The sequence below is a fragment of the Periplaneta americana genome, chromosome 1 (genome assembly GCF_040183065.1).
Source record: "Periplaneta americana isolate PAMFEO1 chromosome 1, P.americana_PAMFEO1_priV1, whole genome shotgun sequence".
Classification (NCBI taxonomy): Eukaryota; Metazoa; Arthropoda; class Insecta; order Blattodea; family Blattidae; genus Periplaneta; species Periplaneta americana.
This window is the reverse complement of record NC_091117.1, coordinates 8,170,001-8,187,146: the sequence shown is the minus strand read 5'-3', so window position 1 is coordinate 8,187,146 and position 17,146 is coordinate 8,170,001. Positions and strand designations below refer to the sequence as shown.

Below are 17,146 nucleotides of genomic sequence, written 5' to 3'. Positions count from 1 at the left end.
TAGAACTCGTGCTCAGGGGCGGATTCCTGAGTTGAAATTAAGAAGTATACAATACAATTTGTCTTATGTCTACTACGCAATAACAATTATATAAATTTAAATTTACAATTTTTCAATTTTTATAAAATCCATACATAACTTTTTAAATTTAATACTAGAACTATTAGAATTGACAAGATTAGGTTATTTAAATACAAAATTGTTATATATTCTTGGGCCTAAATTACTACTGTGATTAAATACTGTAACAGTGTTGCATTTTGGTTCAAACAATCTTAAAGAATTCGTACTTTTTGTTTCATAACTATGAGAATAAGATACAAAATTATTTCGATTTTTATGTATGAATTTTATTAATACAATATAATAAATTTGTCTTATGTTAGAACATTAAAATCTCAAAACAATTTTTGAAATGGAAAATCAGTAGTTTTATGAAGACATATTTTAATTATTTTCTTCTGTAATAAATAAAGTGGATTAAAATTGGATTTAAATAAGCTACCTCATCCTATAATTCCATACATAATTACCGATTGAAATAAAGTTAAATATATTGTGCGTAAAAAAACTTATTGACAAGTAATTCCTCAATAAAACAAAATAATATATTATTTTACGTAATTTATTACAAAGGTAATTAATGTGTTGGTTCCATTTTAAATGATTGTCGAAAATTATGCCTAAATACTTAACTTCAGAGGACTCTTTAAAAATCGGACATTTACACTGTATATATGCTTTCAACTATACATTAAAACCACCTTAGAAATATCCACTTCAATAATATGGCACTGGTTTTAATGGTTTAAAATTAATAAAAACATGGTTTGATTCCAATATTCTTTCTCTTAACACTGACTATTATACTTTTACTACGTCATACTATTTTTGACCAACGCGTTTCAACCAATCATGGGTGTTTATCCTACAATTTATATCACCTCCCTAGCATTTGTTTCCCAACATTGTCCTTTCAATAATTGTACCTTTTAAAATGATTCAGGTTTATTTCATCAACCTTGATTAAAACTTTTCATCATTTATCTAGTTTATATTATTTAGGTTATGTTATTGTATTGTATTTATTAACATTCCATGGTATTCATACATGCTTACAGCTAGAATATGGAACAAGTCAAAAAACTTAATACTGCTATAAAGTCTTAATTTATAGTCACAGTCTAGTTGAAATATATACAGACGAGATTTACAATATAGTCTACTAGTGCAACACAAAGTTTTAGTATCAATTCCATGAAGTGTTATTGAATGTCATGAATTCACCTACAGAATAGAAGGCGTGAGAAATTAGGTATTTCTTTAATTTGGCCCTAAATAATTTTATGTTTTGAGTTTCATTTTTTATATCGATAGGGAGGCTATTAAAAATTTTTACTGCCATATAACGCACTCCTTTTTGATAGCACGATAGACTTGCCGATGGAGTATGAAAGTAATTTTTTTGACGTGTATTTATGCTATGAACTGTTGAATTAGTTACAAAGTTTTCACGATTACATACGAGGAAGATTATTAATGAAAAGATATACTGACAAGCCATGGGCATTATTTGTAGTTTTTTTTTAAATAGTCCTACACGATTCCCTAGATTTGGCACCTACTATTATTCTAATTACTCTTCTTTGTAATAGAAATATATTGTTACTATCTGTGGAATTTACCCAGAATATTATTCCAAAACTCATTACCGAGTGGAAGTATGCAAAGTATATTGTTTTTAAGGTATTGATATTTACTATCTTTTGCTTAGATCTAATAGCAAAACAAGCTGAATTTAGTTTGGGGGTAATTTCTTTAATATGATTTTTCCAATTTAACACATTATCGATTTTTAAGCGAAGAAATTTGGTTATAGCTTCTGTTGTACGAGATTATGGATATTCACATATCAGAGATTCTTTAATATACAGGGCTTTCATTTCTAAACTTCCCAGTCTAAATAACTAATTATTTAAATTGAATTCAATCTAAACAAAAAACACGTCAATTTAGATACTGAAGGGGAAGTCTGAAACTAGGCTTAAATTGCATTTTAGATTTCACCTCCCATCCCCAGCCTCCCACCCCCTTTGGAATTTCAAATAGCATCCCTATAGTTTTATACTTAAATATGAGAGATCATTCAATTGTTTATACACCCCATTCATTTGTTTTAGCATCTTTTGTTTGCTATCGTCGCCTGGCAACCTGGATTGTGTTATTGTTGATTAGAGCGGAAGAGAATGAAGCTACAAAAACTTATTCAGCATTTCGTCAGAATGGGCCGAGTTTGCGCCACGTTAAAGAGCAGTACCAGGAGCGATTTAACAATGCGGCACCAAATAACATTACAATATTAGCTGTCGTCGAGAAGATCTGTCGTACGGGATGAGTTTTATGTCCCCTTGCATGTTATAATGACCTATCTTGATTTTCAGAGTATGTTTGTGACTTCAGTACTCCGTATGACCGGAAATAATGCTCGACAATTAACACCTTCGCCTCTGTGGTGAGGTACAATTATTGCAGAAATGAACACAACACTGAATTCACAATATGTCAAACTATTGTATAAAATAAATAAATTAATTAATTAATTAATTAATTAATTTTAAAAATCAATTAAATTAATTATATAAATTAAATAAACAAATAAATTAATTAAATAAATAAATTAAATTAATAAGTAAATAAATAAGTAAAAAAGTAAGTAAGTAAATAAGTAAGTAAATAAGTAAGTAAATAAATAAGTAAATACATAAGTAAGTAAATAAGTAAGTAAATAAATAAGTAACCAAGTAAGTAAATAAGTAAGTAAGTAAATAAGTAAGTAAGTAAATGGGTAAGTAAGTAAATAGGTAAGTAAATAAATAAGTAAGTAAATAAGTAAGTAAATAAATAAGTAAGTAAATAAGGAAGTAAGTAAATAAATAAGTAAGTAAATAAATAAGTAAATAAGTAAATAAATAAATAAATAAATTGAATAAATAAATGAATAGATAAATACATAAATAAATAAATTAATTAATTTAATTAAATTAATTAAATAAATAAGTAAATAAATAAGTAAGTAAATAAGTAAGTAAATAAATAAGTAAGTAAATAAATAAGTAAATAAATAAATAAATAAGTAAATTAATAAGTAAATTAATAAGTAAATAAATAAGTAAGTAAATAAGTAAGTAAATAAGTAAGTAAGTAAGTAAATAAATAAGTAAATAAATAAGTAAATCAATAAATTGAATAAATAAATAAATGAATTAATAAATACATAAATAAATAAATAGTAAGTAAGTAAATAAACAAATAAATAAATTAAAAAACAAGTAAATAAATAAATAATAAATAAATAAATAATAAAATAAATAAATACTTCGTTGCTAGGGAAACGTGGACAGGAGATGAGCGATAATTTCAGTGTCGTTTCTTTTACCGCATACTGTATATAGTTTTAATGAGTGTGAAATGTATTTGGAGCATGGAGGTACAATGCCCGTCTCTTTTGTGATCACCCAAATAAAACTATAAATATTACAGAATCTACAGGTAATCGAGTCTATTATCTTTTGGTCAAAGGTCGACAGCTACGACAGTTGAATCACAGCTATGAAATAAAAAGCCATATCTCTATTATTGTAAACTAAAGTGCAGGGGTTTGTGTAATTTAATTCTGTTAGCTTATATTGCTTCAGACACACGAATAACATGAGATATGTCTTACTGGACGTGTAAGATTGACAGTCTTATTATTATCGACATCGCGTTTCATTTTCATTTTCATTTTGACGCCCGTCAAGGTCCGACACTCCCTGCCTCAGCTTGCCAACCCCACCACGAGAAAAGTACCACGCAACTGCTGAATCATGCCACACCAGTATCGAATGAAACAGAAGGAATGTTTCTATTGTCATTATAAAGTCAGTCTGTTAAGTCATGGTATGCTTTTAAATAGCTATACAGGAAGTTTCGTAATATACGAGACACACATAGTTTGCCAGGAGACATAAACAAAGCGAAAAGCTTATATAAACATTTGTCCCATTTGAACTTGGACCCAAGTTACAGTCTTTGTACGCTCTTCAACAATACGGAACGGCTTACAGTTACAGGAAGTGCTAACAATGGTCACCTTCAGCCCGAATGCAAGCCTGCAGTCTTCCTGTAGTAGATAGCTGTATACTAAAAAAAATACCAGGCAATTGTTGGATAAATTGGCAGCAGTCTTATGCTGGGAATGAATTGTGGAAAAAAAATTGTTTTCAAGTGACCCCCACAAATAAAATTCCAGCGTATTTAAGTCTGGAGAACGTGCAGGTCAGCCATATCATATCTAGTAAAAGATTGAGAGATAATGCGTATGAACAGTTCAGTTGACTCGGCAACAATGATACATGGGACAAAAGTGTATATGGACTTTTTTCTGTGTCTATTATCCATTGATGATGTTGGTCCCAGGTGTTAAGAAACATCCTGTATATTTCTAACAAAACACTTTAGAGATATTAATAACTAGCACAATTGATAGTACCAATGTACGAAAATTGTCAAATAAATTTAAAAAAGACATTAATCATTTTCAGCATTTTCTACAGAGGTTAGTAATCTCCCAAATATTCTCTACATTTCCAGTATAACAAATTGTGATAGCATACAGTAATTCTTTGTTGAAATAAATAAATAAATAAATAAATAAATAAATAAATGTGTTAGTATTATTCTATACGAATGACTGTATTTATTTAATAAATCCATCCTTTCCTAACATAAAAAGTTCACACCTTTGGAGTAACGGATAGCGCGTCTGGCCGCGAAACCAGGTGGCCTGGGTTCGATTCCCGGTCGGGGCTGGTTACCTGGTTGAGGTATTTTTCCGGGGTTTTCCCTCAACCCAATATGAGCAAATGCTGGGTAACTTTCGGTGTTGGACCCCGGATTCATTTCACCGGCATTATCACCTTCATCTCATTCAGACGCTAAATAACCTAAGCTGTTGATAAAGCGTCGTAAAATAACCTACTAAAATAAAAATAATAAAAACAAATCTAAAAATTACATACCTTGTAGAATAGTAATATACGTTACAAGAGCGGTATGTTGACGTTTTCATGGTCGAGGAAAAGATTGAAAAAGCGAAACGTAGTTGAGCTTTTTTTAATTTCCGAGAACATGAAAACAAACATACCGCTCGTGTATCGTACATTATTTTGTGCGAAGATCGTTTATTACATACCTGAAAGACGAATTTCTAATTAGTTGCAATGAAATCTCCATGTTGGTTTCTGTTTAATGACGGCAACTTCGGAAAACCAAAATATCTTTCTTCAACATTGTGTTTACTATACTCCAGCAGACCGTGATACACGTCTATCTTTTTTTTCCCCCAGTCTATAAATGCGAACTTAAAACAAACGGTAAGGTTATGTAATGATTTATTTTTCATTTTAATATTTTAACAATATTATTTATATAACATATTGCAGTAATAACATCGGCATCTGGAATCTTGTTGATTTTTTCACGGCTTCCTTAATGTTACTTGTATCAGGAATGCAATAAGTTTCGTGGAGTAGTAGACTTTACTTAATTTTTGCAAATATTTAAAAACAATAATTAACGTTGCAATTTAGATGAAATTGCAGTGGTAAGTTTCCAATTTATAATAATTTTTGCAAATATTTAAAAACAATAATTAACATTGCAATTTAGGTGAAATTGCAGTGGTAAGTTTCCAATTTATAATTATTACTATGTTAAACGTCCCTAAAAATAATATGTTAAAAGCCTAAAGCAGTAAAATGAATGTCGCGCTTAAGCGGTAAGAAGAGGGAAATTGTTATGTGTGTTAGGTTGGGAATACTGAATGTGGTATTTCACACTTACCGCGTATTGGTTCTGTGCGGAAAACAAGCAAATACGCACGATCTCGTACAAAGACATTTTACGCAATCCGTCGGATTTCCTAAATCGCGTATCACTTTTTTTTTTTTTTTTTTTTTTTTTTTTTTTTTGTGGAATTAATGTTTGTCTACTAAAGAGCGATTCCACGTTAAGATAAAAGCATTTAGCATACGGGGCTATTCTATCAAATCACCAGTTGCCATAGAAACGCCTACCTATCACATAGCTTGTACAATGTATTAAGGAACGCCCATAAAACCAATGTTTTTTCCTAACGTAAAATCCTCTATAGACGAGAAAAATGCAGTCTCAAACGTCTAGTTGAATAGAAAGTGGTTTCCATGGTGATTAATACATGCGAAATGCAGTCTCACACAAGGGCCATGGATATCACTGTACGTACTATTGCAAAATGTCATATTTTCATCATTATTACTTTCTCAATTATTCAAGCCCTTGTGAGCGGCTTTAATTCAACCCGTACAAAGTGCCCGAGCCAATAAATAACCTTATGACCCTTCAACTCGAAGGTCAGAGGTGAATGCGAGAGCAATTTTAAATGCGAAACAACAACCTATCGCAATCGACAGCGAAATACAGTGCAATTATATTATTTACTGTGGCTCGAAAGAAATGTGTGTGGTCAGTAAGAAAAACAATAGATGTAGGAACTATTTAGATTTGATTCAAGTATGGTTTGATCATATGTAGACCTGCTAAAATACTGTAACTAATTTAATGTAAGTAAGCTTTCTTTAATAAACGAATTTAGAAAATAGGTTAATACATGTTTATACAGTAAAACTTGTTAAAAGCGGAACTGCAAGGTAAGAAATTTATTTTTCAAATTGAAAAAGTTTTCGCAGTGTACAACCAAGAGTAAGTTTGTCGAAAATGATAGTTGAACCTTCTTCCACAGCTCAGGAGATTTTTTAGAAAAGAATTATTAAAAAAAAAAGTTATCTAGCGTTTCTGGCAACAAAATATAGCAACACATTATTTTAAAAGGCATCATTCTCGACAATAGAATTTAACCAAAAAAACCTATCAAACCTTCAATTTAGGTAACAAAATATAGAAATAAGTACCTAGAAAAGCAGTATCGGTAACAATAAAATGTAGCAACTATCTAGGAAAGCATTATTGTTAACAGTAAAAAGTAGCAATTATCTAAAAACTCAATACTTTCAGCTATAAAAAGTAGCAACTGAATATCTATAAAACCATCATTCGTGACAGCAAACTGTAACAACTTCATATCTTTAAAACCCTAACTGTTAGCAAACAAAATATTTGCTAGAATGTATCCCGATAACCGCCATTAATGACAGTAGTGAAAGTTTCTAATGAGGTATTTAACAAACATTTATACAGTATGAACAGAAGATCAAATTATATAATCCTAGTATCATAATTTTCCTCATATCAACTTGTATTAGCAAATGTAACTTTTGTTAATGTTACAACTTGTATCAATAAATTTAAATCTGCATAGTGTTCTTTGTCATTTAGGTAGTCTGCTATGGCAGAAAGAATGATCAAATTAATTAATAAGAATTTTTCGAAAAATTTAATAGATCAAATTATTTAACGAACTAATTTCTCAAGAGATACTTAATGTTAAACAAAACTAAAATCAACCGTTATTGTTAACAAAATGAAATAACTATGACTTACGTCACTGTTAACAATAAATTTCAGGAATTAAATGTTTAAAGATTGGCATTGCTAACAGTAAATTATATTAAAAAAATTGATATATATCGAAAATCTGCCATTATTAACAGCACACTATAGAGAAACTTTTTTAAAAAGCAAAATATCTAACGTAAGTAATCACTGTTAAGAACAAAATATCCCTATAGTTTTTATTTCTAAAATAATATCTATAAAATCAGGAATTCTAACGTAAGTAATCATTGCTAACAAAAAAATATGTCTTTAGTTTTAATTTCTAAAATAATACCTAAAAAATCAGGTATCCTAATGTAATTGTTAACAACAAAATATCCCTATAGTCGTCATTCTTGAGTTAACAGCTATAAAATCAGATATCCTAATGTAATTGTTAACAACAAAATATCCCTACAGTCGTTATTCTTGAGGTAATAGCTATAAAATCAGGTATCCTAATGTAATTGTTAACAACAAAATATCCCTATAGTCGTCATTCTAGAGGTAACAGCTAAAAAATCAGGTATCCTAATGTAATTGTTAACAACAAAATATCCCTATAGTCGTCATTCTAGAGGTAATAGCTAAAAAATCAGGTATCCTAATGTAATTGTTAACAACAAAATATCCCTATAGTCGTCATTCTTGAGGTAGTAGCTATAAAATCAGGTATCCTAATGTAATTGTTAACAACAAAATATCCCTATAGTCGTCATTCTTGAGGTAAGAGCTATAAAATCAGGTATCCTAATGTAATTGTGAACAACAAAATATCCCTATAGTCGTCATTCTTGAGGTAATACCTAAAAAATCAGGTATCCTAATGTAATTGTGAACAACAAAATATCCCTATAGTCGTCATTCTTGAGGTAATACCTAAAAAATCAGGTATCCTAATGTAATTGTGAACAACAAAATATCCCTATAGTCGTCATTCTTGAGGTAGTAGCTATAAAATCAGGTATCCTAATGTAATTGTTAACAACAAAATATCCCTATAGTCGTCATTCTTGAGGTAAGAGCTATAAAATCAGGTATCCTAATGTAATTGTGAACAACAAAATATCCCTATAGTCGTCATTCTTGAGGTAATACCTAAAAAATCAGGTATCCTAATGTAATTGTGAACAACAAAATATCCCTATAGTCGTCATTCTTGAGGTAATACCTAAAAAATCAGGTATCCTAATGTAATTGTGAACAACAAAATATCCCTATAGTCGTCATTCTTGAGGTAGTAGCTATAAAATCAGGTATCCTAATGTAATTGTTAACAACAAAATATCCCTATAGTCGTCATTCTTGAGGTAATACCTAAAAAATCAGGTATCCTAATGTAATTGTGAACAACAAAATATCCCTATAGTCGTCATTCTTGAGGTAATACCTAAAAAATCAGGTATCCTAATGTAATTGTGAACAACAAAATATCCCTATAGTCGTCATTCTTGAGGTAATACCTAAAAAATCAGGTATCCTAATGTAATTGTTAACAACAAAATATCCCTATAGTCGTCATTCTTGAGATAATAGCTATAAAATCAGGTATCCTAATGTAATTGTTAACAACAAAATATCGCTATACCTTTTATTTCTAAAATAATATCTATAAAATCAGGAATTCTAGCGTAAGTAATCATTGTTAACAACAAAATCTTTATTTAGTTTTAATTTCTAAAATAATACCTAAAAAATCAGGTATCCTAATGTAATTGTTAACAACAAAATATCCCTATAGTCGTCATTCTTGAGGCAATAGCTATAAAATCAGGAATCCTAATGTAATTGTAATAACAAAATATCCCTATAGTCGTCATTCTTGAGGTAATACCTAAAAATCAAGTATCCTAATGTAATTGTTAACAACAAAATATCCCTATAGTCGTCATTCTTGAGGTAATACCTAAAAATCAAGTATCCTAATGTAATTGTTAACAACAAAATATCCCTATAGTCGTCATTCTTGAGGTAATAGCTATAAAATCAGGCATCCTAATGTAATTGTGAACAACAAAATATCCCTATAGTCGTCATTCTTGAGGTAATACCTAAAAAATCAGGTATCCTAATGTAATTGTGAACAACAAAATATCCCTATAGTCGTCATTCTTGAGGTAGTAGCTATAAAATCAGGTATACTAATGTAATTGTTAACAACAAAATATCCCTATAGTCGTCATTCTTGAGGTAATAGCTATAAAATCAGGTATCCTAATGTAATTGTGAACAACAAAATATCCCTATAGTCGTCATTCTTGAGGTAATACCTAAAAAATCAGGTATCCTAATGTAATTGTGAACAACAAAATATCCCTATAGTCGTCATTCTTGAGGTAATACCTAAAAAATCAGGTATCCAAATGTAATTGTTAACAACAAAATATCCCTATAGTCGTCATTCTTGAGATAATAGCTATAAAATCAGGTATACTAATGTAATTGTTAACAACAAAATATCGCTATACCTTTTATTTCTAAAATAATATCTATAAAATCAGGAATTCTAGCGTAAGTAATCATTGTTAACAACAAAATCTCTCTTTAGTTTTAATTTCTAAAATAATACCTAAAAAATCAGGTATCCTAATGTAATTTTTAACAACAAAATATCCCTATAGTCGTCATTCTTGAGGCAATAGCTATAAAATCAGGAATCCTAATGTAATTGTAATAACAAAATATCCCTATAGTCGTCATTCTTGAGGTAATACCTAAAAATCAAGTATCCTAATGTAATTGTTAACAACAAAATATCCCTATAGTCGTCATTCTTGAGGTAATACCTAAAAATCAGGTATCCTAATGTAATTGTTAACAACAAAATATCCCTATAGTCGTCATTCTTGAGGCAATAGCTATAAAATCAGGTATCCTAATGTAATTGTTAACAACAAAATATCCCTATACTCGTCATTCTTGAGGTAGTAGCTATAAAATCAGGTATCCTAATGTAACAAAATATCCGTATAGTCGTCATTCTTGAGTTAACAGCTATAAAATCAGGTATCGTAATGTAATTGTTAAAAACAAAATATCCCCATAGTCGTCATTCTTGAGGTAATAGCTATAAAATCAGGTATCCTAATGTAATTGTTAACAACAAAATATCCCTATAGTCGTCATTCTTGAGGTAGTAACTATAAAATCACGATTATCAAAAATGAAAAACCAGAAACATTATTTCTTTGCAAGTTCAATGAGCTGTATACAATCAGTCACTTTCGAGACAGATGTCACTACTTCCAAGACCCTCCAACAGCCCACAGTGCTGCCACCTACCTTAGCGACGTCAGTCTTCTCGTCCTCGTCCACGGTTTGCTGCGCACGCGTCACCGTCTGAGCCGGCTGGGTCGTCGGCGTCGGTACAGGAGGCGTCGTACTTGGCGGCGTCGTCGTCGTCGTCGGTGGGAATTTGCGATCTGGAGCGACATCAGGCGGCGTTTTGATGAACTCGATGCGTCCGCCCTCGACGCATATGTTGGGCGTGAGCGGGTACGTCGGCAGGGGCGGCGGCGCCGGGTAGCTGGGGGGCTCCAGGGGCAGCGACGTGGGCGCCGCTAGGATCGCTGCGGACGGCGCAGACTTGTTCTCGTACGCGATCAGGTGGGTCTTGTCTTCGCATACCGGGTGGATCTGCCTGCGGAACCAAACAACGTTTCTACTATCAAACTTTAAGCCTTCAGTGTCCCGCTCTCAAATTGTAACGTTAGTGGTCGCGTGGATTACAATTGTCATCCATAATTTGTTTAACGTAATGTTATTTTTTAACTTTATCTGGTTAATATTATGAATGATTACACATCAACAGAGTCTAATTACATCCATATTTTCAAAATTCACAAAACAATTGTTTGTCCAATTACATGGTGTCTTAAATAAACTTTTTTTTTTTAATTTGCTGAGACAATTTTTTTGTGCGAGATCGTGCGTATTTTCTTGGTTTCCGCACAAAACCAATCCGCGGAAAGTCTAAAATTCCACATTCAGTATTCCCAACCTAACACACACAACAATTTCCCTCTTCTTACCGCTTAAGCGTCATATTCATTTTACTGCTTTAGGCTTTTAACATATTATTTTTAGAGACGTTTAACATAGTAATAATTATAAATTGGAAACTTACCACTGCAATTTCACCTAAATTGCACTGTTAAATATTGTTTTTAAATATTTGCAAAAATTAAGTAAACTCTACAACACCACAAAAGTTATTGCATTCGTGATGCAAGTAACATTAAGGAAGCCGTGAAAAAATCAACAAGATTCCAGACTCATCATAGACTGGGGGAAAAAAAAGGCAGACATATATCACCGTCTGCTGGAGTATAGTAAACACAGAAAACATTTTAAAGCAACAATGTTCAAGATAGATATTTTTACTTTGCAAATTTGCCGTCATTGAACAGAAACCAAGATGGAGATTTCATTGCAACTAATTAGAAATTCGTCTTTCAGGTATGTAATAAACGATCTTCGCACAAAGTAATGTACGATATACAAGCGGTATGTTTTCTTTCAATTCTCGGAAATTAAAAAAGCTCAACTACGTTTCGCTTTTTCAAACTTTTCCTCGAACATGAAAACTTCAACATACCGCTCTTGTAACGCATATTACTATTTTAACTTTATCTGGTTAACATTATGAATGATTACACATAAACAGAGTCTAATTATATCCATATTTTCAAAATTCAAAAACAATAATTGTTTGTCCTATTACATGGTGTCTCAAATAAACGTTTTTTTTTAACTTGCTGAGAATTTTTTTTTTCTTTTGATGTTGCCAACAACTTAATTTGTTTAACAACACTGTCATTTAACAATACTACGCCATTTGAACAATGTCTGGCCATTATCTAGTTATCTCTTTGTTTATGAAGTAAGTATAGTTTGTACCCACGGCATATAATATTTTATATATTTATTGATGTTGTGAAGATAAAATTTTGGCAGGTTATGTATTTGTTCTTTAAGATTTTCTGAATATACAGGGTGATTCACGAGGAGTTACCGCCACTTACGGAGCTTATTTCCGAAGACTTTATGAGCAAAAAAAAGTCATATAAACATTTGTCCTAATCTCAATATTTTCAGAGTTACATTAATTTGAAGTTGTTAGTAAAATACCTTTTATCTTTAGTTTTAAGAGAGAAGTATTCTAGTATTCTGAAGATAACAATGTGTTGTTAATTGCTTTGTACAGTATTTTTTTTTCAATTTTTAACTAAAATTACACCATTCTTACTCTCTTATCACAAAAATTGTTACAAATCATACGACTTTAGGAACTTGATTCTTTACAGTTTAATTATGCATCCTAGTGTACAGTCTTAAAGAATTTAAAAGAATGACGTGATTCGTAACAATTGTCATAAATGCGCAAGAAAAATGTAATTTTATAGTTAAAAATCTAAAAAAAAAAAAAAAAAAAAAATCTGTACAAGGAAATAAAGAAATTCACAACACATTTTTTGCTTCAGAATACTAACCAATTAAAGAAATTATACTTGTGTATAGTTCGTTCTCTAGTTGTAAATTCTTTTACCCTTAAAACAAAATAAAAAGGTATTTTACAAACAACTTCAAATTAATGTAACTCTGAAAATATTGAGAATGGGACCCATGTTTCTATGACTTTTTTTTTTTCAAAATTTCTTTGGTAATATGGTTCGTAGTGTCGGTAACTCTTCGTGAATCACCCTGTATATATATCTAGCAACTTGTTTTCCACCCATATATATATATATATATATATATCTCAGCTCAACCACCAACCAAAGATGGAGAAAAAAGTCGTGGAAGATAGGTTTGAATCTCGTGACACCAATAAGGCGTCATTCATGAGACAAGTAAGCCAAACGATAATGGGGTAGGGTGGCCAGTTCCTTTCCCCTGCTTTATGTGTGCATCAAGAAACGACAGGAAAACAGACTGGAAATATAAACACAGTAATGAATGGGTTTGCAAGGATCACTAAGAAATACTCAAAATAGCTTAGTTGTTTTCAAATAAAATTTCGTTTTCTGAAGAAAAAAATGAATATGATTGAAATTAAATATATAATTAGTGTATCAAGTGTAAAAAGTGTTCAAATAACATTGTCGTCTGCCTGAAGAGAGTGAGCCTGCCTGGAGAGAAATAAAAAATAGGTTGCAGCCGCCAGATTACTCTTCAAGGAACGACCACTCATAAATTGAGGGAAAGAAGACAGAGGACGGACACTGGAAAGTTTTCTTTTCTCAATCGTACTATCAGGGACTGGAATGCTTTACCTGCAGACTTACTAAAGGCTTTACCAACAACCAAAAATGTATTTAAAAATAGGCTTAAGGACCTTACTAATAGACGATAATTATACACAGTATTTAAAGGGTGTAAATGATATGTTGTTATTGAAGTGTTGTATCAGTGAAGAATTATGTTGTGTCAGTGAAGTGTGTTGTATCAGTGAAGAAGTATGTCGTGTCAATGAAGTGTGTTGTGTCAGTGAAGTGTGTTGAGTAAGTGAAACGTGTTCCTGTCAGTGAAGCTTTATAGTTTATAGTGGCAGTGCAAAGTATTTGAACAGTGAAATGTTTTTGAAGTGTTAGTGAAACCAGGATAGAATCAGTGAAATGTGTCGTAGTTCCAGTGCAGTGAGTGAGTTGACAGCGAAATGAGTGTAATGTTGAAAGGTACTTGTGCAGATATGAACATATCATACTCGTGGGTATTAGTTCGATCTTAGTTTTAAGATACAAATTAGAATATTTCAAATGTTATCTTAAGTGATCGTTTCATTTAATTTAGTATATTCCCTGTTGTTGTTGTTGTTATTATTATTATTAATTATTATTAGTATTAATTATTAGTATTATTATTAATTGTATTTGTAATTAATAAGTTTATTATTGTCATTATTGAGTGTAATTAGTTACCACTGCCACCGGGTATATACCCACTGCAGTGTAAATAAATACATACATACAAATAAAATTTGAAAAAAAAAAAAAAGAATAAATGCATTGTTTACTTTTAAAAATAATAGGTCCAAAATGTATTCAGTCAGCAAACTTGAATAAAAAAAAAAAAACAAACAAATTCAGATCAGTAAACCAAGAGTTAATACTATGCTAGAAACATGGATTGATGGAATGAATCTCAACGAGCAAATTTTTTTTTTAATGGACACAGTGTGGTCGCTGCTCCAAAGGAATATCAGCTTATTTTAATATCGGAAGAAATGATGCTGTCCTACGGTAACATCTGTCAGGTATGCCAACATGCTAAACACATTTTTCGTACGGGAACGTGCTGAATTCCCTACACAGAGGCCATATTGGTTCCAGCGAGACGGACTACGTCGCTTTCACCGAGAACTTCTATGCAAGCAGTGTGCTACATTTTCCACAACCGCGTCATTTTCAGAAATGGTGACACTGATTGGCCCCCCAGGTCCCCCGACTTAACTGCATGTGATTATTTCCTGTGGGGACACCTGGAAAGCAAATTGTATGCAAGTCACCACACACCACTGAATTGTGACACTGATTGGCCCCCCAGGTCCCCCTACTTAACTTCATGTGATTATTTGCTGTGGGGACACCTGAAAAGCAAATTGTATGCAAGTCGCCACACACCACAGAATTGTGACTTTGATTGGCCCCTCAGGTCCCCCGACTTAACTGTATGTGATGATTTCCTGTGGAGACACCTGAAAAGCAAATTGTATGCAAGTCGCCATACACCACTGAATTGTGACTTTGATTGGCCCCCCAGGTCCCCCGACTTAACTGTATGTGATTATTTCCTGTGGAGACACCTAAAAAGCAAATTGAATGCAAGTCGCCACACACCACTGAAGAGCTCAAGAATAACATTCTCAGGCTCTCTGGGTGTGAACATCGTCAAGGTCGTCACCTGCCGGACATATTTTTCAAAACGTGAATGTGATTGATGTTGTTACACAAATAGCAATATGTTACTTATAATTCTTGTATTTTTATTATCTGTCTCATTATGCAACGTATTTATGTTATTTTGTTGTATTTAGAAAAGCCCGTTTATTTGAGACACCCTGTATTATAATAAATGCTGTAAAATATAACTTTAAAGACAAAAATGTTTGTGATAAACACAGTCGTGATCCAAGAATGCACCAACTTAATTAAGGCGCCAAGAAAACACTTGTCAATTACAATGTCAAACGGAGGGTAGAGAAATATACGAACAAAAAGTTCTCAGATGGCAGATACTGTAAGTGCTGCCACCTTGGGACACAAATAAAAAATTAAGTACTGGATCACTATTGTGATCCACGCGACCACTGGAGGGTAAATAGTGAATAGCTGAATATCTAAACTATTACAGATAAAATTGGCTTCGACGTGTGAATAGAATCGAAGATCCAGTATACTACGGTAAATTATTTGTTACTTTTCTTTGGGAAGACCTAGCAAGAGATGGAAGGAGACCTTAAGGGGTACTAGGCTCAACACGGGAAAGGATGATGATCATGATGATGTGCTGAGTGTATACGTCATACAGTTGAATGGTTATTAAGCTGAATAGTACTTTTCGATTGCTGGTAAAATTCATGTTCTGGGAATAATAAGTTATGTTGTAAAATATCGCTGCAATCGAAAAGTATTGGGAATAAGTTTGAATAAGGAACAAAAAAAGGTTTCCTTCCCAGGTAGGATTCGAACCACGAAAGTCTTACTTACCAGTCTATCGTGCTCTGGAGTGAACAAGGCTCTGAAATCAGCTACAAGGGTCGGTCCGGTTCTTTTTTTTTTTTTTTTTTGCCACTCCTGTACTATATTATTTCTAAGGACCGGATTTTTATGTAATTACATATTATATTCTTTCCAACCTTACCGTATATAAATAACAAATCTTTGCGAATCTTCTAATTACTATTAATATATTAAAATTTGATACCACATATTTTTACATATTTACCCCAAATTACATATTATGGCTTGATATTACATAAATCTACATATTTAGGGGTTTTATTCATTTTTACTTCCCTAAAAGGAAAAAAAAAAAAAAAAAAAAAAAAAAATTCTGCTGGGAAAGTTTACAACTTGAAATACACAGATTTAAAAAGCCTTTTTATCTACCCAAGAAAGTATATATTTTGGGACGAAACATAACGTCCTTAGTTCCAGAAAGTAATAGAGGCGCTCACCCCATACCTCCCACTGTAAATATGAGTGAACAAAAGGCAACCTTTCTCATACAACTACCTTGTATTGTAAAAATCACTCAGAAAGTAGCGTTGCTTTCATGCGGTGGAGTGGGACGAGGACGACATGATTTGTCTCGAACTATAATTGTTCTGCACACGTCTTAACAAGCCGTTCCCATGCAATTTGCAACCTTACCCACCCTCTTCCTAATCCTTCCAGGGAAAACCCGTGTCAAGTCTGGCATGAGCCCCAATAAAGTAGCCGACTTTTGAAAAGAAGCTGGAGTAAAGGAATAGAATGGAAAGATGTTGAAAGATTAAAAGGAATAGCTTTTCAGGTTATTGCTTGACCTCTTTACTTTAAATTTAGTAGACCTATACGGAAATGTGGATTTT

The 17,146-nt window shown here is 31.9% G+C and overlaps 1 protein-coding gene across 1 annotated transcript in view; it reads right to left on the bottom strand.

Moving 5' to 3' along the window:
* LOC138703851 (serine-rich adhesin for platelets-like) overlaps positions 1 to 17,146 on the bottom strand; it is a 1,430,840-nt gene that overhangs the window by 870,100 nt on the left and 543,594 nt on the right. Inside the window, exon 3 of the mRNA XM_069832070.1 lies at positions 10,855 to 11,212. Within this exon, the coding sequence (XP_069688171.1) occupies positions 10,855 to 11,212 (358 nt within the window). The remainder of the gene's footprint in view (positions 1 to 10,854; positions 11,213 to 17,146) is intronic.